Source organism: Bos indicus, chromosome 3, assembly GCF_029378745.1.
Source record: "Bos indicus isolate NIAB-ARS_2022 breed Sahiwal x Tharparkar chromosome 3, NIAB-ARS_B.indTharparkar_mat_pri_1.0, whole genome shotgun sequence".
Classification (NCBI taxonomy): domain Eukaryota; kingdom Metazoa; phylum Chordata; class Mammalia; order Artiodactyla; family Bovidae; genus Bos; species Bos indicus.
The window spans coordinates 54,955,970-54,982,558 of record NC_091762.1 but is presented as its reverse complement, the minus strand read 5'-3'; the positions used below and the strand labels follow the sequence as shown (position 1 = coordinate 54,982,558).

At 41.3% G+C, this 26,589-nt stretch overlaps 1 protein-coding gene across 3 annotated transcripts; it reads right to left on the bottom strand.

The window, feature by feature from the left end:
- Nucleotides 1-688: 688 nt before the first annotated feature.
- Nucleotides 689-26,520, bottom strand: LOC109556089 (guanylate-binding protein 4-like). Of its 3 annotated transcripts, none has more exons than XM_070780037.1 (11): nt 26,382-26,520; nt 22,295-22,490; nt 18,015-18,142; nt 15,754-15,863; nt 15,356-15,552; nt 12,029-12,274; nt 10,846-11,126; nt 9,172-9,384; nt 7,860-7,962; nt 7,341-7,534; nt 689-1,616 (listed from the first exon to the last, which is right to left on the bottom strand). In XM_070780037.1, the coding sequence occupies exons 2-11, from the start codon at nt 22,482-22,484 to the stop codon at nt 1,392-1,394; spliced, it is 1,887 nt and encodes a 628-aa protein (XP_070636138.1). In that variant the 5' UTR covers nt 22,485-22,490; nt 26,382-26,520; the 3' UTR covers nt 689-1,391. The 3 variants fall into 3 exon arrangements, with proteins under 3 accessions (XP_070636138.1, XP_070636128.1, XP_070636137.1); XM_070780027.1 differs by lacking the exon at nt 689-1,616 and adding an exon at nt 4,186-6,478; XM_070780036.1 differs by lacking the exons at nt 689-1,616; nt 26,382-26,520 and adding exons at nt 4,186-6,478; nt 26,127-26,248.
- Nucleotides 26,521-26,589: the final 69 nt, after the last annotated feature.

Here is a 26,589-nt window from a genome sequence, read left to right as displayed (position 1 = left end):
TTGTGACCCTATGGACTGTAGCCTGCTAGGCTCCTCTGTCCATGGGATTCTCCAGGTAAGAATCCTGGAGTGGGTTGCCATGCCCTTCTCCAGGGGATCTTCCCCACCCAGGGATCAAACCTGAGTCTTCTATATCTCTTGCATTGGCAGGCAGGTTCTTTACCACTAGTGTGGCCTGGGAAGCCTATGCATGTACTACGTACTGCTTATTCAGTAAAATAACAAATTTCCTTCTGTTGTATTGGTTATGGAGAGAATTTTCATTGTTAAGACTTTTAATTCACCAATAATATGAAACAATGAATTTCCTGCCTACACTACATATCCCTTTCCAGATGACCAAAGTTATTGTCCATAGATAAATTTGGGCATGTTGCTTGTGGATATTCAATTCATAATAGGTACAAAATTATTCTACTTATGGAAACATTTATAAACTAATAATAAAAACCTTAATTACTATATGTGTCATTCTTAGAATTTCTAGTTCATGGTTGGGATTTTAGTTTATCATTTTTATTCTTTCTGTGACTAATGAATTTTTTAAATGACTTTGAATTATTTTACAGTCATGGCGGATGAACATATACATAATAGTAAAATAATTATCTTTTGAAAAAATCTTTTAAGAAAAAAATTTCTGCTAGGTGCTTGGTATTGAAATTCATCTGCCATTTTTTATATACAAGTACTTAATAATCAGTGACATTGTGCCAAGTCAGTCTTATATAGTGTTCAATGTACACAGATGAGTTATCTTAGGTAGGTTAGGTTACATAGGAAATGTGGTCACCATGAGGGATTTTACTTCTCTTGGTTTGGATTGAAATCATGAGGGATTTTACTCCTCTAGGTTTGGCTTGAAAGCAGGAGCAACTGATGAAGTTGCAGGGTACAGTGAAGGTGTTTTATCCTAGTAAGTTCACATGTGCATGCTTAGTCACTAAGTTGTGTCTGACTCTCTGCGACCCCACCATGGACTGTATCCCACCAGGCTCCTCTGTCCATGTGTAAGTAGGAGACAAAGATTCAGAACAATAGTAGGTTGGGCTGGAAAAAATTATTTTCCATGTAATTAACATCAAAATATTTCCAAATAATAGTGCGTTGTGTATGTTTAAATGTAGACTCCAATTTATTCTCATAGGGTGGTTAACAGAATGTGACTTGACAAATCTAGAGTAAAACATTTTAAGATAAGTTGGTTTTGTACAGGAAGTCCTCTGAATTAACAACATGGAGTTTGCTAAGTGGCATCAGTTCAGTTCAGTTCCGTGGTCAGTCATATCTGACTCTTTGTGACCCCATGGACTGCAGCAGGCCAGGCTTCCTTGTTCATCACTAACTCCTGGAGCTTGCTCAAACTCATGTCCATCAAGTTGGTGATGCCATCAAACTGATGTCCATCGAGTTGGTGATGGGCTTTCCTTATAGCTCACTTGGTAAAGAATAGGCCTGTATTGCAGGAGACCCTGGTTCAGTTCCTGGATGGGGAAGATCCCCTGGACATGGGATAGGCTACCCAATGTTCTTGGGCTTCCCTTGTGGTTCAGCTGGTAAAAAATCCACCTGCAATGCAGGAGACCTGGGTTTGATTCCTGGGTGTGGAAGATCCCCTGGAGATGTGAAATGGCATAAGAGTCAACAATAGTAATGACAATGACATCTGTGTGGCTTAAAACATGTGATAGGTTAGGAGAACTGAGCAAGTCCCAGCCCCTTTTCTGAACAGGAAGTAAAGTAGGAAGCCGAGGCTCCTGCCAGCTTTGCATGTTCTAAGTTTCACTCCTGTTGCCCTGCCTCTCCCCACCCCAGGGAGGACCAGGCCCTGAGAGAACTTCAAGTCCAGAGGACCTGCCACATTTGTTCACAGCTGCTCACCATGGACCGGGCCTTTGCTTCACAGAGCAGGACTTTCCCAGGCTGCAGACTGATTGCTTAAATGTTCTTGCCTGTGTTATACTCAATGTTCACACAACTAGCAGAATTGAACATGAGCCTGAGGAGACCAAAGGAAACCCCTTGACACTGTCTTTTCAGTCCTGCTTCTTTAAAAAGTCATATCTTGTATTCTTGAAGAGAAGTCTCTTGTTTGCAATTCTAATGAGTTCCTGCAACCCATCTGTAGCACTGAAGAATTGCCTTAATAAATACATCCTGTGAGGACTATGTAATACCCAGTCAACAGATGAGAGACCTTTGTGAGGCAGGCCATACACAAGTCTGAGGAGAAGGGGTAAGAAATGTAGAAATGTCCAGAGTAGCTCACTTCTTCCCAATGTTGGTAGAACATTGGGAAGCTCACTTCTACCAAATGTTGTGTTGAAAGAATGATTATGATGTTGCCTTCCTACAGAATTGCTCAACAAGTGCTTGTATAGATTTTTGATTCCATCAGTAATTTAACATATGTTTATTATTATGAAGTATGGAAAAGGCCTTTCAACTGGAGCTTTGTCTTGAGATATGTATAACTTTATTCCATCAGAAAACCACTTAGGACTGAACATCAGAGTCAGGCAGATTGCTTTCACTCTGCTGTAATTGTCCAGTCCCTCACTCTTAACCGCTTCGTTTCTCTAAACCATGATCACTTCCTGGCACAAATGGGTGTGCCTGTTTCTTGTTTGCATTACTTGTTATGTGTGTCAGAGAGACTTGATGGGGAAGTAGAACTCCTCACTGCCCCCTCTCCCCCCTTACCAGACCATCCAGACTTCCGGTATTCAGGGCATTCCTCTGGTGACACCAGAGGGTCTTTGGGGACTGGACCAGCTGTGGAACTTATTCCAGAGACTTTGGTCAGAGAAGTGGCAACTGAACCTTAACTCACAATCCTTAAGAAAGCAGAGTCATGCTGTAGATGCCACAGTCTGTCAGCCTGTGACTGTCATGTTCAGTGAGAAATGGATCCTCGTATCAAAAGCACAGTTTTATTTCAACAGAAGCTCCTTAGGCAACTGACAATTATGGTGACAACCGAAGTATTGCCAATTACAGGCTCTTTCTTCACTATTTTAAACAGCATCATTGTTCTGTTGGCCAAAGGTGGTTACTTCATTGCTGTATAGTTTTCTGACATAGAAACTCAAGGAACCCAGAGCACATGGGGTATCCAGTTCCTTCCAGAGAAAAACAGCAGGTTCAGATGGGCGTGTAAGTGCTTTCCACCCAAGTCCTCCTCTATATTGGCTAAAAACTGCCATAGAAAGGGCTCATTTGCTTAGATTTATAAATGACATGATTTTATCCTTTCTAGTCATTATAGTCTACCTATACGCATGTACTGTCATGCATGTGTGCTCAGCTGTGTCTGACTCTGCGACTCCATGGACCATAACCTGCTAGGCTCCTCTGTTCATGGGATTGTGCAGGCAAGAATACTGGAGTAGCTTGCCATTTCCTCCTCCAGGGTATCTTCCTGACCCAGGGATCAAATCCATGGTGCCTGCATTGCAGGCGGTTTCTTTACCTCTGAGCCACCAGGTAAGCCCCATAGGCATGTGCTGCTGCTGCTGCTAAGTCGCTTGTCGTGTCCAACTCTGTGCAACCCCTTAGACGGCAGCCCACCAGGCTCCGCCGTCCCTGGGATTCTCCAGGAAAGACACTGGAATGGATTGCGATTTCCTTCTCCAGTGCATGAAAGTGAAAAGTGAAAGTGAAGTTGCTCAGTCACGTCCAACTCTTTGCCTACCAGGCTCCTCCGTCCATGGGATTGTCCAGGCAAGAGTACTGGAGTGGGGTGCCATCGCCTTCTCCGATAGGCATGGGCTAGGTATAGTTTATTGAATAATATAAAAAATATCCTCTTTATACATCATTAAGAAGAGGAATTTCTTTAAGACTTTTAATTTACCAATAATATGAAGGATTGAATTTTTTGCCTACATTTCACACGCCTTTCCAGATGACCAAAGTTACTGTCTGTAGATAAATTTGGGCATGTTCATTGTGAATAAATCAATTAATAATAGGTACATAACTGATCTCTTTATAAAAACATTTGTACAGCAATAATAAATACATCAGAGCCTTGAACATTATGTATTCCATTATAAACAGCATTTCTATCTCATTGTTAGGATTGTAGCTTATTACTTTTATACTTTTCTGTGAATAGTGAATTTTTTTAAATGATTTTGAATTCTTTTATAATCATAGAATAACACATGTACAACAGGAAAATACTTTTCCTTTGAAAAAGAGAAATATTTATTTTCAAGAGAAAATTTCCTGCTAGGTGATAGGTATTGAAATCCATTGTCATACATTTGTTAGGTGAGTATTAAGCAATGAATGACATTACATAATATCTGTCATACAGAGTGTTTGATGTACACAGATGAATTATTTTAACAGAGTTGCTTACATAGAAATGAGGCTGCAATAAGAGATTTTACTAGTCCTCTTGGTTTAGACAGAAACCAGGGGTAAATGATATAGTTTTGGGGTGCAATAAAGGTGTTTTATTCTAGTGAGCAAGTAGGAAACCAAGATTCAGAAAACAAGCAGGTTGGAACTGGAAAAAGTTATTTTTTCCAAGTGGTAATTAACACTAAAATATTTCCGAATAATAAGTGTGCTCTTTATGTTTAGATGCTGACTCCAATTAATGCCCATAGGGTGATTAATAGAACGTGAACTGACCAAATCTAGAATGAAACATGTTAAGGTGATTTTGTACAGGAGGTCTTCTTATCTGAATTAACAGCAAGGAGTTTGTTAAGTGGCATAAGAATTAACAATGAAGTCAGTGTGGCGTAAAACATGTGATATGTCCAGAGAACTGAACAGATCCCAACCTCCTTGTATGAACAGGACATAACGTAGGGAGAGGTCATGGCTCTGCTTGCTGTGCATGTTCCAAGGTTCACTCCTGTTGCCCCACTTCTCCCCACTCCAGAGGGAACCCAGGCCCTGAGAGAACCTCAAGCCCAGAGGACTTGCCACAGCTGGTCACCATGGACCAGGCCTTTGCTTCAGAGCAGGACTTCCCCAGACTGCAGATTGGTTGTTTAAATGTTCTTGCCTGTGTTACACTCAATGTTCACACAAATGTTCAAGAGATCAAAGGAGCTCAAGACACTTTACTAGTCCTGCTTCCTTAAGAAGTTATTTCGCATATTCTTAAAGAGAAGTCTCTTTTCCAATCTGTGCATTACTGCTTCTGTTTTTAATTTTAATAACTTAGTTTATGTTTCAAGAAGTAAGAATTCTTACAAAGTATAAAAGTCACCTAGGAATGTGCCAGGCAAAGTTAGTTATCTTCTCATGTTATCATATTTATCTCATTGTGCTCACGGATACCAATTTCTTTTTTAATTTCCAAGATAGATGATAATATGTGCACATATTCATTATTTTTTTCAATCAGTAGTACAACTATACACACTTTCTGCATCTTGAGATTTTTTCACCTTAGAACAAATAGCATTTCCCTTTTCATTTCAGTGACTGTAGAGTTTTCCTGTGTAAGTGTGTCTCAGGATTTATCTCACTAGTATGTGACAGAGGGACTTTGAAGTTTCCAGTCTTCTGGAATTACAACAATTTTGTGACAAATAAACTGCTACATATGTCATTTGCAACTTGGGTAAAAAACCTGTAAGATAAATGGCTAAACATGGACTTCTGTATCAGCAGTACTTGCATTTAAATCTTGGACGCATATTTGCACCAGTTTGTACTCTCTCTAGCGTTTATCAGAGACCCCCAATTTCCTGGTACCCTTGCCAGCCAGTGTCTCTTCCAAACTCTTCTTTCTGGCCCATCTGGGAGGTGACACATGTCCCTCCTAATTTTACCTTGTACATCATTTATAATCAATAAAGTTAAACATATTTATTCTGTTGGTATATTTTTGCCCATTTAAAAATCCGTTGGTTGTTCTTTCCTCATTGATTTATAAGGGCTCATTATAACTTAAAGAGTTGATCTCCAAGACTTTATTAGAGACTGCGACTGTTCTTCCTCTTCTCATTTGTTTCTTGCTTTTCTTAACACTTATCTATAATTAGTCATTATCTCCCAACTTGTTTCCATTTTTTAAAATTAACTAATTCATTCAAAATTGTGTGGGATTTTTTGCATATCAAGCACTGGTAATCACTTTTGTAATAACATTAGTAGTTCTTTGGTAATCAGTTTTTAAGCTCCTCTTGAACAAAACTATCATGACATACATATTTTAAAAATGAACTGTAGTGTTACACTACTAAAACATAAGAAGCCTTTCAAAATATACTTAGTAGGGTTTCTCAGCCCCTTTCATACGATCACTGAGAAGTTTCAGTCCCATACCAAGTACTTTATAAGCCCCAGGGAGTACTGCAATCAATGCCATGCTCATCATATCAAGGACATGTGAAATATTGAAGGACTTTTCAGTTGTTTGAATACCTTCTTCTAGTTGATTTATCTCTTTACTTAACACCTCAGCTTCCTTTTTGAATCCTTCTGTGAGTAACTCTTTTTGCATCTGTAAAAAGAAGAGTCCCTTTTTGAAAATACCCCAAATCAGCATTTTGTGTCAAACTACTACAGTTGATACGCATGTGTGTCTACTTCTCTAACACTTTAGATGTTTTTTTTTTTTTTTTAATATTATTCTAATATTTGCAAACATTTGCAACACAGAAGGGAGAGCATCCAGGGTTTAGAGTTTCCCATGTTCCTTCAACACCATCTTCTTGGGTACAGAGAAGTTGGGTATAGGTCAGGTCTGAAAACTGCCCCAGGGAGAGGTTCCAGCCTCATAAATACACTTCAGGAGAACATGTAGGTGAGTTCTAAATATTTGTCAGTTTCACTGAGGTAGAATGACCACACACATGTCACCAAGATGGCACTGCTGACTCACTTAGAACTCTAGCTATCAAACTCCAGGCTGGGACAAAGAATGCATTTAAGTTTAGGTGTATAAAATGGATCAGGAGACATGGAAACAAATGTAGCAAATTTTACAGCTTTCAGCATCCAGTATTTCATACCAGCACAATCTGATATTTTCAGGAGCAGATGGAACTATTCCAGGTCTCTGACGGTTGTATCCCAAATTCTAAGGACTCTAAGACTGAGGTCCTATTCACTTGGGAACACATGTGATGCTATAATCACCATGAACAGCAGTCCAGGAGCCTGGTTGGTCCCATTCAAACCCTAACACTACAGAAGGTGCCAAGTCTTACAGACATAAACCGATTCACATCTCTTTGATGTCACAGTGAGTCCTGTGTTTTTGTATTTCCCTCCGGGACCTGACTTAAGGTCAAATTCCTGTCCCTTTATTCCTGAGGAGTTAGGGTTTCCCCAAGGTGCCACCCAGGCCCATCTAGACTTACCTTCAGCTTGTGCTCCAGCATCGTTTGCTGCTCTCTCAGAAGATTTTCTCTTTCCCTATCCATCTTCTCTTGCAGTTGGGCCAGGTTTTCTTTGAAGCTTCTCTCTTGTGCCTCCATTTTTTGTTTCTCTTCATTCTGTTTCTCTCTTAGCAGCTCCTGTTTCCTCTTAGCTGCATCCTTCTTGGCACACTCAGCTGTTTCACAAGAATTTTAAAGAGGGGAGAACATGACTTATGCTGAGCTGTCACCTCCTTTGCTCAGAGATAAGGTGCCTTTAATATTGTGGGAGGGAGTCTGACTGTTCCTGCTACCACATCAGACAACATGCTTCAGCATATGATGTAGAAGCACTGATTGGATGGACATATAACCCAAACTCCCCCGTGTACTTCCACATGTAGCAGAGAGCTTCCATGGAAGAAGAGGAAGCTCTGATGTTAGAAAGTGTTTGTTCCCACACCTGCCAAACGGCAGCACAAGAGCCATCTTCTCCTCTGAGAGCTCAGTCCACCCCTGTACCTGCCATGGCTTTGTCCGCATCCGTGAGGGCCTGGTCTGCCTGCAGGATGGCTTCCTCTACTCCTGCCTGTGACTGCAGGAAGCTCTGGAGGACCTGGTTTGCCTGAGGAAACAACAAGGAGTGAAGACTTGTCAGGTAGAAGAGGCGTAGTGTCCTGCTGTGGAAATTATTGTTCAGTAAAGTGTAGACTGTATCCTATAAATTCTCCATCCTTTGTAGGCTCCCCAAATGGTTACAGACCTGAGAATTATGTGCATGTCTACAAACACCCATGAGCATTTGCTTGGAAGGCCAGTGGAGCTGATTTTCAGGAGTCCCAGAGGGCCTGGGTAAATAAGAGTCTAGCCCTTACACAGTGCACACTAAATCTCACGTGTCCCAGGACCCAGAGAATAAACAGTAACTTGATAGGAGCCTGGGTCAGACCTACCTGCTGACCCTGCAGAGTCTCCCAGATTGGCTGGAGGCAACTGGAGCTTCTCTTGGGGACATAGACACTGGCAGAAGACATTCTGGGAAGCTCCTTCCACCACTTGGACAGTGGTTTTGGCGAGCACCATTTTGGAATCTTCCCCCAATCTTATTAGCCCCAAGACCCAGCCCTGCCCTAATGCAATGGTCTGCAGATGCCAGTACTGGGAGGCCTCAGGCCAAGCAATGGACTAGACATGCATGCAGCTCCATCCACCAGCAGATCTCCTGAGCCCACAGCTGCCTCTGGACATGGCTATGTCTACCAGAGGTCCAGGGACCCAGTCCCATTCACTAGGACACAAGCACGAGACCTGAAACCCCAGCACCCTCCAGCCAGAGACCCTGGGACACATCAGGGAAAGATACCAGGTGCAAAAGACCTCAGTTTCTCAGTCTGCAGGGCCAGTCCACTCACTAGCAGGCCATGTCATTCCTGGGATCAGCTGGGTTCAAGACCACCTGGACCAATATCAGGCCAACAGAATCTTCAAAATCCCCCAGATCCAGGAGCCTAACAGCTCTACCATTGTCAACACATGCTCTGGAACTCCTGGACCCTGCACCCATCCCCGGGACGTGGCTCTCTCCTCTAGTAGGGTGTTACTAGGCCTAGGACCTGGCTCACCCACCAGTGGGCAGCCAACAGACCTGGGATCTCCTGGACTCTTACTCAACTCATCAGAAAAACAGCACTAGACTCAGAACCCTCCTGGGGTTCCAAGTCAGCCTCCTCATGACCAGCTGCCTCTGTGCAAATCAGGATCTGGCAACCAAATGAACCAACAAAGACCCTTTGACTCTAATCTGCTGCTCTTTCCCAATCCCATTACTCCTCACCTTAACTCCTTTCCTGGGAACCAGTTTATAATCTTGTTCAAACTTGTTCCTTGCTTCTAAATAGAGACTGTGTCCTCCAGGGACAAAGAATGTGCCTCCTGAAATACTTTTCATCAGAGATTCTGAAAGCTGTTTAAGCTCAGCCTCATAATATTTGACAGAAGCCTCTTCATTCTGGATCATGAAACTGTCCTTCATTTTCTCCATGATGTCCTGCCAAGGAAATAAGGGCAAATTCGATAGAAAGAAGTTGTTAGACAGGATGGTCCAGCTGTGCTCCCTTGGAAGAAGCAGTCTGACAGCATCAGGGCACATGAGACTCAGAATAATAGACATGGAGTCAGGCCTCAGTTGTAGTCCCAGTTCTGACCAACTCTTTGTGTGACTTGTATGAAGTCCCCTAAATTCCCTGGGCTCAGTGTCAATATCTGTGCAATGAACGGGTTGGCAGAAGCAAAGTACTATTTTAACAGCATTAGCATTAATAGTGATCTATCCATCACCAATGAACAACGAAAAGACAATCATGACTGAAAGTAGGGCTTCTTCTGCCAACTTGGGTGGTAAGGATAAAACGTACATACATAGGAAATCAAGTTCCTACTAATGAATTAACTATACACTGAGCAGGGCTTCCCAGGTGACACAGTGGTAAAGAATCCACATGCCAGTGCAGGACACGCAACAGATGCTGGTTCAGTCCTCGGGTTGGGAAGAACCCTTGAAGTAGGAAATGGCAGCTCACTCCAGTATTCTTGCCTGGAAAATTCTGTGGACAAAGGTGCCTGGGGGGCTATAATCCATGGGATCTCAGAGTGAGACGTGACTTAGTGAAACAACACCACACCAATTAGAGTTTTCAACTTTTCTTATACTCTCATTTCATTGAGAATTTGAGTGTGTGAAAATATAGGAAAAGAAATTTTTGCTTGTACTTATAAATTCCAATCAGGCTTGTTTTCTCAATACGAAGTAAGAGATTTTTGTAACATAATGGTAAAGCAAGACTGAAAGTCAGACTTTCAGTGAAGGTGCTAATGGTAAGCAGAATTGTGATCTCTAAGAATTCTCTTTCCCAGGGTCCACACTCTACCTAGTCCCTGGACTTGTGAATATGATGAACAATTATTCTGTGTACAGACTATATTGCATGGAACATGTTGACTTTATAAAATGGAGATTACTCAGGTGGATATTTCCTGGTCACACTTGCACTTTACATGTTATTCTTCTCTAGTTGGTAGCAGAAGTGGTAGTCTGAGAGATTAGAAATAGAAGAGGAAAACAGTGCACCATTGCTGCGTTGAAGACGGAGGGGAGTTCCCCAGAACGTCCATGTGGATACCAAGTCAATGTGAACCTTGTTTTTAGCTATGGTACACCAAGCAGAATACCCACAGACCCTGGGTGGGATCTTACCTAAGGAACGATAAGCTAATCGATGTGTGTTGTTTCAAGCTGCTAAGAGCAGAGTAATTTGTTTTGCCACAACAGAAAATAAGAAGCCCAATTTTTAAAAAAGTGATGACCTGTAGCCTGTAGAGCCCTATCACTCATTAGAATCTAAACTCCTTTTATGATAAGAAGCACAGGGACCATTTTGTCAAAAAGGGGGAGTCTCAGTATCATTCCAGAAGAAAGGAATAAGGAAGCATATATTCTAGGACACATTACCACGAGCTTCTTCTGGAACATCCGCTTGTCATCCTTGAAGGAGCGCTCCATGAAGATGGCAATGGCCTCCTTCTCACAGGCTGCATGCACCTCCAGCAGCTCCTGGAGTGTGTCTGTGGGAAGGTTCAGTCGCTGGGTCATCTGCTCACTGTAGTGATCAGCTGCCTTCTGCACGGCTGCTGAGTTCTCACGCTCAGCCAGAGTTATTACTGCATTCTCCAAACAGGGAACTCCTCCACTGTTGATGGCATCTACGTAGGCCTCCACCAGAGTCCCCAACCCTGAAAGATACATAATATTTATTAAATGCAGAGAGAATTCTTACCTGTTTCATAGGTTTAGAGATTAGCACCTTAAAAAAATCACTAAAATTTTATGGAAGTGGAAGTTTCCTTTTCCTCTATTCTTCTCCTCATTCTCTTTACTCATTCTTGTATCCCTCTCCTGTTTGATCTATGAATCTACTTGTTTATAATAACATCACTATGTCTACTATTCACTCTATCTTTTATGGTTCTCAAATTCATCATATTACAATATCGAACAAATGATCTCAAACAATATGCCCAAGATTCTCCTAGATCACTTTCCCCATTGTAATAAAATAAAAAGAACTTATTATAGATATAAGTACATTACATAGTTTGTGGGCATTATTTGTAAATGAAAATGTCTTGTTGAAATGTCATCAAGAATTTCAGGACAGTTGAAACAAACATGAAACCAAGCAGGGCTCATTGCAGCATGACTGCGCAGGTGGCATGTCCGTGAAGCCAGCCCCATACGTAAGATTGTATTTACATTTGTTTCTCAGACTCTCAATGAACTTACACAGATTCATAACTACTATTTATTTCCTGATTCATGTAAATTCACAAAATATCTTGCCCATTCTCACTCGAAACACTTATCCCTTCAGACATCTCATCACCATGAAGATTTCTATCTTTAATTTATATCATTAATGTAATAGTTTCATGAGATTTGGTAGACTGCAAAGCACTTATATATGCTTCTTTAAATGAATAAACATGCATTTTCATGAGTGGTGTGAACATCCATTTTCCAAGTCACATGGAGAAGAAAACGCAACTACAGAGAAACCAAGAGAAATCCAGAGTGTAATCACAAGTTTACCACACCCTGAAGCACAGAGAGACATGAGGTAGCGAAGGAGACTCACCTCCCCCAGTGACAGTGATTCCTTCTCTTAGGGTCTTGGGCTTTGCATGGGTAAAGATATATGAGCAAAAATCTTCTGACTGCTTCTGGAAATTCACATCCAATTGGTTATCTGATAGTTCCATAACACGGAGTAATAGCTTTCTGTCATTTGTAGGCCGGTCAAAGACAAAGCACTTTCTTTTTGGAAAAAATTTCCTGATACACTCTCTGGTCATGTTGGAATTTTGGATTTTGGGATCCTTGCCTGCAGAATTGGAAAAAGAGCAATCATGAAAGGAATAGAGGCCTGAGGACTTTCAGTTCCAAGGATCTTTGCATCACTATAACTCTTGTTATTCTCAAGAATAACAACAGACTGGTTCCAAATTGGGAAAGGAGTACGTCAAAGCTGTATATTGTCACCCTGCTTATTTAACTTATATACAGAGTACATCATGTGAAATGCTGGGCTGGATGAAGCACAAGCTGGAATCAAGATTGCCGGGAGAAATATCAATAACCTCAGATACGCAGATGACTCGTGTATCTCCTATTATTGAATTATGAAAATCAATCTTACACTAATCTACCCAGGGGTGGAAATTCCCCTCGCCCCCCTTTTTTTTGTATATCTCTAAGAACAAAGGAAGTACTTCTGAGGAGGCGGGGGAGGAATCCATTCGTAGTGACAAACTTCTGATTCTTTTCCTTAACTTTCCATGCTGTGCAGTGGATCAACTACTTATTAGATGTTTCTTGAGTAATAGATTAATCCAAGAAATTGTCAGAAATATTTTTCTGATATTAGAGTTCCCACTTGAGAAATGACATATGGGCTCTATAGTAATGTGATGGTAGAAATAAAGATATTTATTATATATTTATGATATTGCTGGTAAAATAACCTGTGGAAGACAAATGATACTCATGATGTGAAGAAACGCTTCATAAATCAGAGAAAAAAAGTACACACATTGTAGATATGATTGGCGATTACTTTAGCACACACCATTTCATGTTAGTGTAGCCTAAATGAGACCAATCCCAAAGAAAGACAATGCCAAAGAATGTTCAAACTACCACACAATTGCACCCATCTCACATGCTACCAAAGTAATGCTCAAAATTCTCCAAGCCAGGCTTCAACAGTATGTGAACCATGAACTTCCAGATGTTCAAGCTGGATTTAGAAAAGGCAGAGGAACAAAAGCTCAAATTGCCAACATCCATTGGATCAACAAAAAAGCAACAGAGTTATAGAAAAACATCTACTTCTGCTTTATTGACTATGCTAAAGCCTTTGACTATATGGATCACCACAAACTGTGAAAAATTCTTCAAGAGATGGGAATACCAGGCCACCTTACCTTCCTTCTGAGAAATCTGTATCCAGGTCACGAAGCAACATTTCGAACTGGACATGAAACAACAGACTGGTTCCAAATTGGGAAAGGAGTACGTCAAGGCTGTATATTGTCACCCTGCTTATTTAACTTATATGCAGAGTACATCATGAGACATGCTGGGCTGGATGAAGCACAAGCTGGAATCAAGATTGCTGGGAGAAATATCGATAACCTCAGATACGCAGATGACACCATCCTTATAGCAGAAAGTGAAGAAGAAATAAAGAGCCTCTTGATGAAAGTGAAAGAAGAGAGTGGAAAAAGTTGGCTTAAAACTCAACATTTAAAAAACCAAGATCACGGCATCTGGTCCCATTACCTGATGCAAATAGATGGGAAAACAATGGAAACAGTGACAGACTTTATTTTGGGGGGCTCTGAAGTCACTGCAGATGGTGACTGAAGGCATGAAATTTTAAGACGCTTGCCAACTGGAAGAAAAGTTATGACAACCTAGACAGCATATTAAAAAGCAGAGACATTACTTTGCCAACAAAGGTCCATCTAGTCTAAGCTATGGTTTTTCCAGTAGTCATGTATGAATGTGAGAGTTGGACTATAAAAAAAGCTGAGCACCAAAGAATTGATACTTTTGAACTGTGGTTTTGGAGAAGACTCTTGAGAATTCTTTGGACTGCAAGGAGATCCAACCTGTCCATCCTAAAGAAAATCAATCCTGAATATTCATTGGAAAGACTGATGCTGAAACTGAAACTCCAATACTCTGGCCACTTGATGCAAAGAACAGACTCATTTGAAAAGTCCCTAATGTTGGGAAAGATCAAAGGCAGGACGAGAAGGGGACAACAGAGAATGACATGGTTGGATGGCATCACTGACTTGATGGACATTAGTTTGAGCAAGCTCAGAGAGTTGGTAATGGACAGGGAAGCCTGACGTGCTACCATCCATGGGGTCACAAAGAATTGGACATGACTGAGCGACTGAAATGAACTGAACTGAATTTAACTGAAACCAAGAGACCTCATCTCTTCTTTGCATAATTTTACACTGGATGTGGTTATTATATAGAAGGATTCTGGGCATCTACCGGTAGTTCAACAATACTTATTTATTGAAAGAATGAACAAGTCATTGAAAGTGAACAACTCTTTGCAACCTCATGGACTGTAGCTTGCCAGGCTCCTCTGTCCATGGAATTCTCCAGGCAAGAATACTGGAGTGGGTAGCCATTTTCTTCTCTGGGAGATCTTTCCAACCCAGGGATTGAACACAGGTCTCCTGCATTGCAGGCAGATTCTTTACCAGTTGAGCCACCAGGGAAGTAAATGATTAAGGGAACAAAAATGAATATTGCTTCCAGGTACCACTCTGCTAAAATAATCTGAATAACTAACTTATTATATTAGCTGACATATACTATGTCAGGTTCTAGGATGAAGAGTGTGATATTATGAGGAAGAGCATATAAAGGATCTGACAGTCTTACTGGAAGGACATGGAAGTGCTTTTTTCCTGAACTCTGTAGTGTATAAATAGCCTATCTATCAATATGAAGAATACAGCTACCTATGCTGGTAAGATGCACTGTGTTAAAGGTACTTTGAAAATTTGTTCTTTTGTTTACCTTTTAATTCTGGTTTGATGGATTATCTTTCTCAAATAGAAAAGGAGAAGCACTTAGATTTACTATGTAATATAAGTTTATGTGAGCCTTTTTTTTTCGTGGTATTTATTTCTCTAAAATCATTTGGTCTAATATTGGATTCCACATTTCCTCTGTGAGCTTAAGCTCTGGTCACTAGAGTTTTCCCAGTAACAATAATGACTGAAGCCACCATCTGTCATTCACCAGGCACCATTAGCATGGCCTCAACTCAACCTCAAATCAAGACTGACAGCAAGTGCTGAATGTCAGAGCTCTGTTGACCCTACTACCTCCTACTGAACCATCCAACACTCTGGCCCTGCTCTGATACCTGGAATCAACTTCAAGGCATTCTCCAGGTACTCATCTTCAGTGATGGGGTATCCATCTAACTCCAGTTCCAATATGAAATCCCGCACAGTCCAGATGAAGTCTGGAAAGAAACTCAGAAACTCTGCTGAGCCTTCTTCCTCATTGGAGCTGGGAGATGATTTGGTTCTGATTAACTCTGTTAGTTCAGTCACATAGCTGTGATTAGCTAAGGAATAAGAAGCACCCTCCAACACAATTTCCAGATTTGGCCCCAAAACACATTATATCAACCTTCTCTTTTGCCCCATTTTCCTCTATGTCAGCCATGAGAATGGAATCATGGGAAAGAAGAAACAGTCTCAGTCGCTAGTCCCATAAACTCAATGAAATGTGCTGGTTCAGTTCCTGGAAGGATACTGCAGCTGCTCCAGGGCCTGGTGGTTGATGGTGCTCATGCTGTTGTAGACAAAGGTGCTGCTCAGGAGCACGGCCAGGGCAAAGATCCACGAGTCATTCTTGGAGTCCCCCTAAAAAGTATATTACAGCGTGAGGATGCTACTCCTCCTTCTCCTATATGGTTGTTCATTTACTATAACAGTTGTATTGTAATTAAATAGTAAGACAAGTAATATAAATTTTCAAGACAATGCTAAACGCAAACCTTTTTGGTATTGACACTGATCCCTCTAAGCACTTTGGTGTGGTTAGCTATTAACAGAAGTGAATGACATCATAAATGTGCATCAGGCTTGTCTCGTGGCTCAGTGGTAAAGAACCCACCTGCCAATGCAGGAGACGTGGGTTAGATCCCTAAACTGGGAAGATCACACATGCTGTGGAGGCATAGCCCGTGCACCACAACTATTGAGCCTGTGCTGTAGTACCCGAGAGCTGCAACTACTGAGCCCATGCACTGGAACTACTGAAGCCCACGCGCCCTAGAGCCTGTGCTCTGCAACAAGAGAAGACCCAGGAGTGAGAAGCCTAAGCACTGCAGCTAGAGAGTGGCCCCCACTGTCTGCAACTAGAGAAAAGCCCTCACAACAACAAAGACCTAGTGAAGTCAAAAATAAATAAATAAACAATTATTTTTTTTAATGTCAAATGTTTAGTACAGTGCCTGGAACACGTAAGTTATGCAATAATAAATGGGCCATGATTCCTTTGCACTTCTTTTCTTGATCATAGGCTATGTTAGGAACTAGTGTTATTCAATTAAATTCATCAACTATTCATTGTGCATTTAGAAAACAGTGGATACAACATCTGCTTATATGGATATAAAGTTTCCTATGACAGTCCCTCCTTAGAGAGATAGAGGGGCAGATTATCTGGCAACATGTAAATACACCCAAGATGCCAGGCATGAAACCTAATACTATACTATAAAAGACAAAGGGGATGATTTCAAATGAACCAGAAAATGTACTCTGTGCTTTCAGAGCCAGACATGATTGTGTCTGACAGCAATATGGCATTAGGTTAAAAAGAGCTGGGCTTTAAAGAAATGACCGAACATGGACTTGTGCAGTTACAGGGACCATGCACATGGAGGGCCCACAGAAACCAATCTCAGTTGTCAGAGAGCATGATCAGAAAGCGTATTACATGCTCATTTTATTTGACTGAAGTAGTGGTTACCTATGTGGTCATAGATGATGAGGCTGAAAATGAGATTCAGAAGTCGAGTGACTTTGGAACAGAGTATATATTGCTGAGACACACTACAGGTAGGGAGGGCAGCAAGTTCTGCTGCTATCAGTGTGCAGTCTGGTGTGCTTTGGTTTCTTAACAAATACAATTAGACAAAAAGAAGAAGGTCATGCAAGCTAGAATCTAGCAGGAGTTAGTAGACCATCTTGGGTTGACACTGAGATGATTATTGAATACTTTAAATCTGGATTTTTAAACTCAGAATTTCTGAATTCATGCCCTAAATCCTTTTCTGCAGTGATGAAAGTCAAAGATTCAATGCTACTACTTTTAATTTAGAAGCAGATTAATATAAATAAGGAGAAAATTTGATTGCAAGTAACACTGTGAAGACAAAATACCTAATATTATCCCATTTACATTCTCTAGTTCATGAGTCTAGCTCAAGTTTTTATAGAATTTATTGAAGAATTCCTCTTCAGAGATCCAAAACATGGAATAAAATGCTCCTGGTATGTTGGAAGCTTTTCTGCAGATTTAAAAAATAGTTTATTTGCTGAATCTACTTTCATGATTCCTACTTCCAGCTTGATTAACTCTACACATCTGAACCTGTAGATCCAATTGACTGCATGAATTACAGCTTTCACTAAGATTTCTTCCCAAACCTAAAACCTGGGGTAAGGCCTCACTCTTTTTTTCATGGGTCTGCTTATTTTTTATCTCCCCAACTCAGCTCTGGGTTATACTTCACTCACAGTTGCACTTAACACAGAGCCTTAGATTTGAACCCAATACATATTTGTTAACTTCCATCTTTCACCCCAGTGTTAAAAATAAGGAGATGTGTCCCCAGTAACCAAAGTATTGATCTTATTAAAGAGAAAATTCAAGGAAAGAGAATTTAACCTCATTATTTATAACTGGATTTGCAGTTTAGAGGAATATGTTGTAAAAGTTGAATTGAGGTGAGAAATTGAATTTGTAAGTGGAGTGTCAGGAGTAAAGAAGATTCCCTGCCTTACCTTCTCCACATCACCGAGACCCTCAGTGTCCAGAAGGACCAGGGTGTGGTTCTCCTTGGAGGGGTGGGGCACATACCACATCCAGATGCCCTTGGTTTCAGACCTCACTGTGGAGCCCAGACGGAAACCTGCGCAGAAAGAGGAGGAAGCAATGCAAAGTAAGAGCAGATAGTCCAGGCCGCCCACAGGTTACTTTGGGTGAACTTGTGTGCATATGAGTGCCTGCCTGTGGGGAGGATGCTTTCACTTCAACAAGTACAGAAGATCCAACCTCTACACATATTCAGAACCTTCTCAAGAAACACTTTGTGTCCCCTATTCATCTCTTAGCATTAATAACTCAAACTATGTCACATTCTTAAATAATGTTAGCTCTATTAACCTCTCTACATTTGTCTGACACTGAAGAGCTCCCTTATCCTCCACTTTCTGATGGACTTTTACTAGTGAGAGGTAACAGTAGGAGATTAGAAGGCAGGCACTTGTTGCCCTGGCTTCCACCCTGATGAACCATGGTGTCCCGGTGCCTCTGTTCCCATATTTAGTCACATCTCCTTTTTGGTAAAGAATTGGCCTGCAATGCAGGAGACCCTGTTTGATTCCTGGATCAGGAAGATCTCCTGGCGAAGGGATAGGCTACCTACTCCAGAATGCTTGGGCTTCCCTGGTGGTTCAGATGGTAAAGAATCCACCCACAATGGGGGAGATCTGGGTTCAATCCCTGAGTTGGGAAGATCCCCTGGAGGAGGACATGGCAACCCACTCCAGTATTCTTGCCTGGAGAATCCCACGGACAGAGTAGCCTGGTGAGTCACAGTCCCTGGGATCGCAAAGAGTCGGACATGACTGAGCAACTAAGCACAAGACCTTGATCTTTACCACATCTGGAATCCACTCACTGCTTGTCTCTTCATGCTGTAGGAGATATCAAAGCTACTTGACATTGTTCCTGCCACCCTCTGAGTGTTTCTGCATTACTTCATTGGTTCCCTTTGCTCAGCTCATGCCCTTGTAATCGTCCCTCCAATAAACATCTTCAGGTCCCCTCTAAGTGGATTCTCTGTGTCCTTTCACAACCTGCATTGATACATCAACTTTTGTTAGTTTTATTCCTCTTCTTCCTCCTCGTATTTTCCTCATTTCTCTTCTCCTCTTCAAAAATGATGAATTCTTTGTTTACTGACTCACACGGAGATATAACAGAAGGGAAAGCAAAACAGACCTGTAAGACTTGCTTGCCCTTCTTTCTCAAGGCTTAAGCCCAGAGATGGGAGAGGATGTGAGGTACATGCCTAAGAAGCTGCAGGTAAGATATCTCACCCAACAGTCCAAGATTTTGACCTTGGTCAGATGCCAGTGCTCCCTTCAACTGAGAATAGAAATGGATATGACGCAATACCTAAGGGAGCATGGTTCAACATGGCTCAGGCCATTCAGTGCCGTATCTTGTGTCTTCTGCTCCAAGTGGGTATAGGACCTGAGATGATCTTCACTCTTCTACATCATGATGGCATTGGATTGTGTGTTGATTAATACAGAGAAATGTGAACTATCAGTTCCTCCAGGGAGAAAAGACAAGCTATAAGTGGAGGTCATCACAGCCAGTTATGAGATGTAAAGAACAGACAACGGTATTACCACAGGAGAGAAAATACTGACTTGCTTCTGCTAGTCAACCCTGACTGGGTGCTAATTTGTGCTTTCTTCTTCCTGTGATATGACTCATGTGGTAAGTCACAATTCAGATGTGTTAAAACATGACTGCCTAGTTGCTCAGTTGTGTCCGACTCTGTGGTCCCACAGGCAGTAGCCTGCCAGGCTTCTCTGTTCATGGGGATTGTCCAGGTAAGAATATTAGAGTGGGTTGTCATGCCCTCATCCAAGGGATCATCCCAAACCAGGATCAAACCCAGGCTTCTAGCATTGCAGGTGGATTCTTTACCAACTGAGACACCAGGGAAGCCCTAAAACATGACTAGGTTAAAGGTTTCCTCAGTAGGAAAATCACCTCTTTATTACCAGATGTTATCTCAAGTAGGAAAAGAAAGAATGTTCCTCAAACTCCTTGTATGTATCTCTTTCTTAGAGTTCTGAAATCTTAAATCTCTCCCAAAATGACCTATTTATTAATTTACACTGGCAAGCAAAAGCATCCTCCCCTGATTGGTGATCAATTTCCTTTCAAAGAAAGACAAACTTAAAATGTCTTGTTTTAAGTCAGTAAGAGATTGCAAAGGAAAAATGAGAGTGGGAGAAAGGAAGAACAAAGAGAGATGGGGGAAGAGAGAGAGAGAGAGACAGACACGAAAACAGAGAATTTGAGTGAGACACTGAGATATTCCTAGGGACCCTTAGAGTTTAGTGAACTGAGGTTCTATTCCCTAATTGCACTAAGCTGCTGGGCCACAGAGGAAGGCATTAGAAAGAAATGGTGTGTCTTCTTAGAAATGTCCAACAGGACATGAGTGTATTATCCTAAAAATCAGAAACAAGTCAGGCAACTTGGTAGAAAAAAACCCTCTTGAAATAGGAAAGGCAAAAGGCAAATATATGAAAAAGTGCTCAAACCTATTAGTAGTGAGGTATATAACAAGCAACCATACAGACACCAGATCGACAAAAGTTTAAAAATGTTTTTACTGAAATTTTGTGAAAATGTGGAAAATCTAAATTGCTGCTAATAAGCACATAAACTGAACATAAAGCTAAAAAGGCTGTTTGATGTTATCCAGAAAGGCTGAAGACAAATACTTCTTGATGCAGCAATTCCATTTCTAGGTAAAACATAAGTTAGTATATACACACACCAGGATATAGATGAAGAATAATCATGAGAGCACCATTCATCAAAGATAAAAGTTGCAAATAATGCCAGTGTTCATCAACAACAAATGGATCAGTAAATTGTGGTATCCTCTGTCAGTTTAAAAGTACAAAATAGCGAAAGTACTTACAGACACACCCATGACAAACTAGATGAACCTCATAAACTTCTTATTGAGAATATGAATCAAGATCCCAATGAATACCAGAATGTACTTTCCTCTATAAAGTTTAAGCTATTTTTAAGATATAGTTGCATAGATTGTAAAACAATATTTAAATACAAAGAATGAAAGAAGGCACCATGAAAATCAAAACATCGGTGAGCTCCAGTGAGGGTGTAAGAGGGTGTGATTTGGGCTTTTGGGTGTTGGTGATGTTTTATTTCTTACTCTGGGCAGCAACTGAACAGTTGATCACTTCATACTTATCAACTTTTTAATATGTATATATATATTTTTATGTATTCTTCCATAAGTGTTATTACATGTGTGTGCTCAGTCTTGACTGACTCTTTGTGACTCCATGGACTATAGTCCACCATGCTCCTCTGTCCATGGCATTTTCCAGGCAAGAATACTGGAGTGGCTTGCCATTTCCTTCTCCGCAGAATCTTCCCAACCCAGAGATTAAACCTGAGTCTCCTGCATCTCCTGCGCTGGTAGGCAGATTCTTTACCATGGCACTACCTGGGAAACCTGGAAGTGTTGGTCGCTCAGTCCTGCCTGACTCTTTCAACCCCAGTGACAGTAGCCCATAGCTGCCAGGCTCCTCTCTCCATGGAATTCTCTAGGCAAGAATACTGGAGTGGGCTGCCATTCCCTTCTCCAGGGAATCTTCCTGACCCAGGGATTGAAACCAGGTCTCCTGCTTTGCAGGCAGAGTCTTTACCATATTAGCCCCTAGGGAAGCCCCATCTATGTGCCTTAGAGTTCACATATTAGAAAAGACTAGTTAGAGAAAGAGAATATGTATAGTTATTAAAGTTTTACTGTGAAATTAAACCAAAAGGAATGCATGGTAGTCTCGTTGAGGTATAGGATATGGGGATTTTGCTGTCGGTGCTCCCTTCTATTGTTTTCTAAAAATAAGACATATTAAAAAATATTTCTGTGCTGCTTGGAATGACTCTGTGGTTTAGGGCAAATGTGGTGAAGGAGAAAGGAAGGCAGTAATTGTTGAAGATGAGCCCGAGAAGACAGCAGTGGATGGAATCAGAATGAAAGAGGTAGATGTTCTGATGGGATTGGGAACTCTCGATTACTGGACAGAAGAGTGAACATTGTGGAGGGATGGGTTTGAAGTTATAAACTCAGTGGTGAGAATTAGAAGTTTTTTCAACGACGCGGGTGGGGGAGTTAGGCTCTTCCTTAACATGACCCTAGAGGAGGAGGATCAGCAGCCTGCATTACCATGCTTTCAAGCAAATGTCCTGAACGACACTTAACAAAACTCACCGTGGTTTTGTCCTGCCAGGCGGTTCATCAGGTAGGATTTTCCGGTCCTATACAGCCCTGCGATGGCCACCACCACCACAGGCTGAGATATCTGCTCGAGAATCTTTAGTGCTCTAGGGTTGACTGTCAGCTGATTGTTCTGGTTTCTTACCAGACAGATGGGGTCCATTATGGTGGATCCAGATGCCATGGGAAGCTGTAACACAGAGAAACAACTCAGTAGAACACAAGGTCCCCAGAGGGGTGGGATGGGGGTCAGGAGGGAGGCTCAAGAGGGAAAGGATATATGTATACATATAGCTGATTCATATTGTTGTACAGCAGAAACTAACACAACATTGTAAAGAAATTATATTTCAATTAAAAAATAATGAAATATGGAAAAAAAAAAAACAAAAAACCCCTACAGGGTCCTGAGGTCATCCCTCATGGTTACCAAAGTCATATGCACATTAGTCTTCTGCTTGTGGAACTTAGATATCAATTCTCTTTGCTTTGTATATTTCAAAAAGTTAAGTATTTAGCTTAGTGTGCCAAGGTCTATACAGGTACAGTATGTATATTATCTTATTGATCCTTAAATGAACCCTAATGCAACCTTCCCCACATGAGGCATACAGTGAACAGACTGAGAACACAAAGCACTGATGATAGAGCTTTGAGAACACTAACATTTTGGGGGTAAGTAGAGACAGATGGGACATGAACGGGATGAGGAGGGACCAGAGATGATTTCTTGAGTTCCAGAATGATTTGATCACTCACTAATTGCACAAATATTTATTGAGAACCTTCCATGTGCTGGACACTGTTCTAGGAGCTTAGGATCAAACAGTGAACAAGACAGATACAAATTCTTACTTCATGGATCTCTATTCTAGTAAAGGAGACAAATAATATAGAAAGTGAAGAAATAAAGTATCCACATATATGGATATTAGAGGGTGGTAAATGCTCAGAAGGAAATGAGCAGGGAATGGGACTTGAATTTACATGGAGATTAATCAGGGAAAACCTTGCCAACAAAGGAAAAATGAATGTGACTGGTGACCAGATGAAGGAATCACTGGAGTAGGACAGGCTGGAGGAAGAGTGATTGTGAGAGAGAGAAGTTGAGATAAAGATGCTGCTCTCTCTTAAAACAGCACAGATCTTTAAGGTACCTAACAAAGTTGCACATGTAACAATTAATTTACTAACTGAAATTAAAGGGTATTTCTTATTATTTAAGCAGATAGGGAAGAGATGCAAGCAACTTGGGTGTTATAGAGTCTGGCTAGATATGCCAGGGTTTCACATCTGGGCCAGGCTCTACTCTAAATGATTTCATCACCATGACTAGATGTTTCATGATCTTAGGAGACAGACAGAAGTCAGAAGGCTTTGACTGTTCCTTTATTTTCTCAAAAACAATACTAAGCAGCATCCACATGTTTCCATATGTTACTGGCTGTGTGACGACGGAGAAGATTAATTTCTTTGTGCCTCAGTTTTTTCTTCTATACAATGGCAGCATTAGACATAAAATCAATCTGTCATTAGGGTTATTTGGAGGATTAAAATCTCATGATGCTTACAATAGTCTTAAAATTATGCTGGTACATAGTAAATTCTATATAAGTATTGCTTTACAACGGAATGTCTGAATACAGGGACAGGAATTACTGAATGAAAGTGGAGGATTGGCTCCGACACTTCCCTCCCTGTTGCAAGAAAGTAGGAGGACACAGCCCAAGAGGAAGATGATCAGGCTGGGGAGATCCAGTGGTAATAGCTGAGAGGGAATAGCAGTGATGTAGGAAGAGTCAGGCTGGAGGAGTTCAGAGCTGCCCTGGGATGTCCAAGTACAGGTTCTGGAGTCGGGCTGCCAGGGTTCAAACCTGAAGGTTTATAGCGCTTATTATCTGTTGATGCCTTGAAAAAGGAACTTAACTCCAACACCTTCTTTTTTCTTAGCGGTTTATATGTAAAGCAACAATTCTTGATTCATTACAGTACAGCTGATAACAGGCTCTAAATCATGAAAAAAATTTTTTCTTGATTCATGTACTATTTTAATTAGACAGTGTGTTATAATGTGTCAGTGAGCTCTGTAAGCTGCAAATTGCCAAGAATTATAAGGTATCTAAAATCTTTTTTATCAGAAAAAAACATTTATTTATTTAACAGATTTCTTCAGAACGATTTCTTTTCTTTTTCTATAGTGGATTTGGAGCAGAAATGGGAGAATAAAACATGACCTTTTACTGCTGCGTTATGTCAAAATTAATAAAGGAAAACCTGGAGAATTCCCTGACAGTAGTTGGGACTCTGTGCTTTCACTGACAAGGGTGCCGGTTCCATCCCTGGTCTGGGAAGTAAGATCTCACTTGAAGGCCTGTGTCCCCTCCCCCATCATGTATGTGCTGTGTGCTCCAGGCAAGAATAGTGGAGCCTGTTGCCATTTTCTCTTCCAAGGTATCCTGATCCAGGGATCAAACCCATGTTTCTGGTGTCTCCTGCATATCCTGCACTGGCAGGCGGATTCTGAGCCAACTGGGTTTCATGTGTCCCCAACCCCACCCCCCCACACCTAAAATGAACTTCACTCAAATGGAGTCAGCAAGCCAGAAGGGGGCTTGTTGCAGAACTACAGACTGGAGGTCAGTTACGGAAGAATTGTCAATTATGGACCCCAAGGGAAAAATTTTCAATAAGGAAAGAGTTTCCAATGACAACGCTCAAGAGGAAAAGGTGTACACTGCATCTGCTACAAGAATTGACTACCCCAGCAACTCAGTCAATGAGAATTGGTGATCACTCTTGAACTCTGACTTTTCTTTCCAAACCAAACTCCCAGCCCCTTACTTTTCTCTATAATGTTCTTTTTCTTTGTTGGACTTCCTTATGGCTTTTTTTTTTTTAATAGCTCGCTTGTCCCAAATTGCAATAACTCGACTATTTCTGAATAAATTCACTTTGGCTTGTAAAATAACTTTTATTTTTAAGGTGAATAGCTATAAGCAAGAGAAATTGTGGAGTTTATTTCTTAGACCAAATATTGATAAAGCTTTGTGTAAGTCAATGAGTCTACAAAGATTTTGTATTTTAACTCAAAGTATACTGAGGGACCAAAACCAAGAAGCTTTTAACTTCAAAACTAAGCACTTGGAGGGACTTTCCCAGCAGTCCAGTGGTTAAGACTCCCTGTTCCCAATGCAAGAGACAGGGGTTCCCTGGTCCAGGAACTAAGATCTCCACGTGCTGCATGGCATGGCCTCATAAATAAATAAATAAATATAACAACAAAAAGTCATAAAAAGAAACTAAACAAATAGAAAAGAACAGTGCTAATAGAAGGCAGAAGATGACCAACAAGTTTCCAAAGGTGACTGTTCAGAATTATCTGATAGTCAAGAATACCCCACACTGGAGATTTTCAGCAAGTACCAGAAGTTATTCTGAGGCTGTATGTGCCACTCATTAAAAACAATACGTGATCAACAAACATGATTAGATCTTACAGTTATTATTAATAGCTTTTTTTAGTAAGAGTGAGATTGAATTATTCCAAAGAAAACAGTTCTGTATGTATTCAGAGTATCAAATGTTAAGACAAAAATAATCCTGAGTCCATTATTTAGGATTTAAATTGGCTCTGTGTGTAGGACCATCTTTTTTGTTTGACCACTGCCCAGCGGGGTGCAGTCAGGATGTGCCTGAGGAGGGCAAGAGGGGGCTAGGAGAAGAGACCGCACCCATCGCCTCTGCGAAGGGCGGGCTGGGGAGTGAGGGTGAGTTTGCGTCTTCGATCTCAAAAATGACTTCAGCTTCCTTTCCTCAGAAGACATACCTGCTCTCCTGCTTTTTGCTGCAGCCCTGCTTAGATGCTCCGGGAGCAGCGGCGCATCCGGGCGACAAGCCTGAAAGCAGCCTGGGATCCAAAAGGAGACTCGGAGCTGCCTGAACAATGCGCCTGGCCGGCGCCACCCGCTGGCCCCGCGCCTCCATCTGCTCCTCTCCTCCCCCAGTGTGGGGTCTGCGCAGGGAGATTTATTGTTATTTAACCGAAGTGTGCTTGGAAGGTCAAGTTTAGGAGCAGACTTACCTGGAGCTGCAGCTGGGGGTCAAGTCAGTTGCTCTGGCTGGCTCCTAGGGCTCTTCCTGCTTCTGGCCCCTCTGGAAACGGACTCGTATGCTCAGAAGCTGGAGGAAAAAAAAAAAAAAAAAAGCTGAAAAGCCAGCTGGTTATTAAAAGTGGTGGGGCTTATGGGAAACGAAATCAAAACCGAAAGGGATAATTCTTTGTTTCTTTT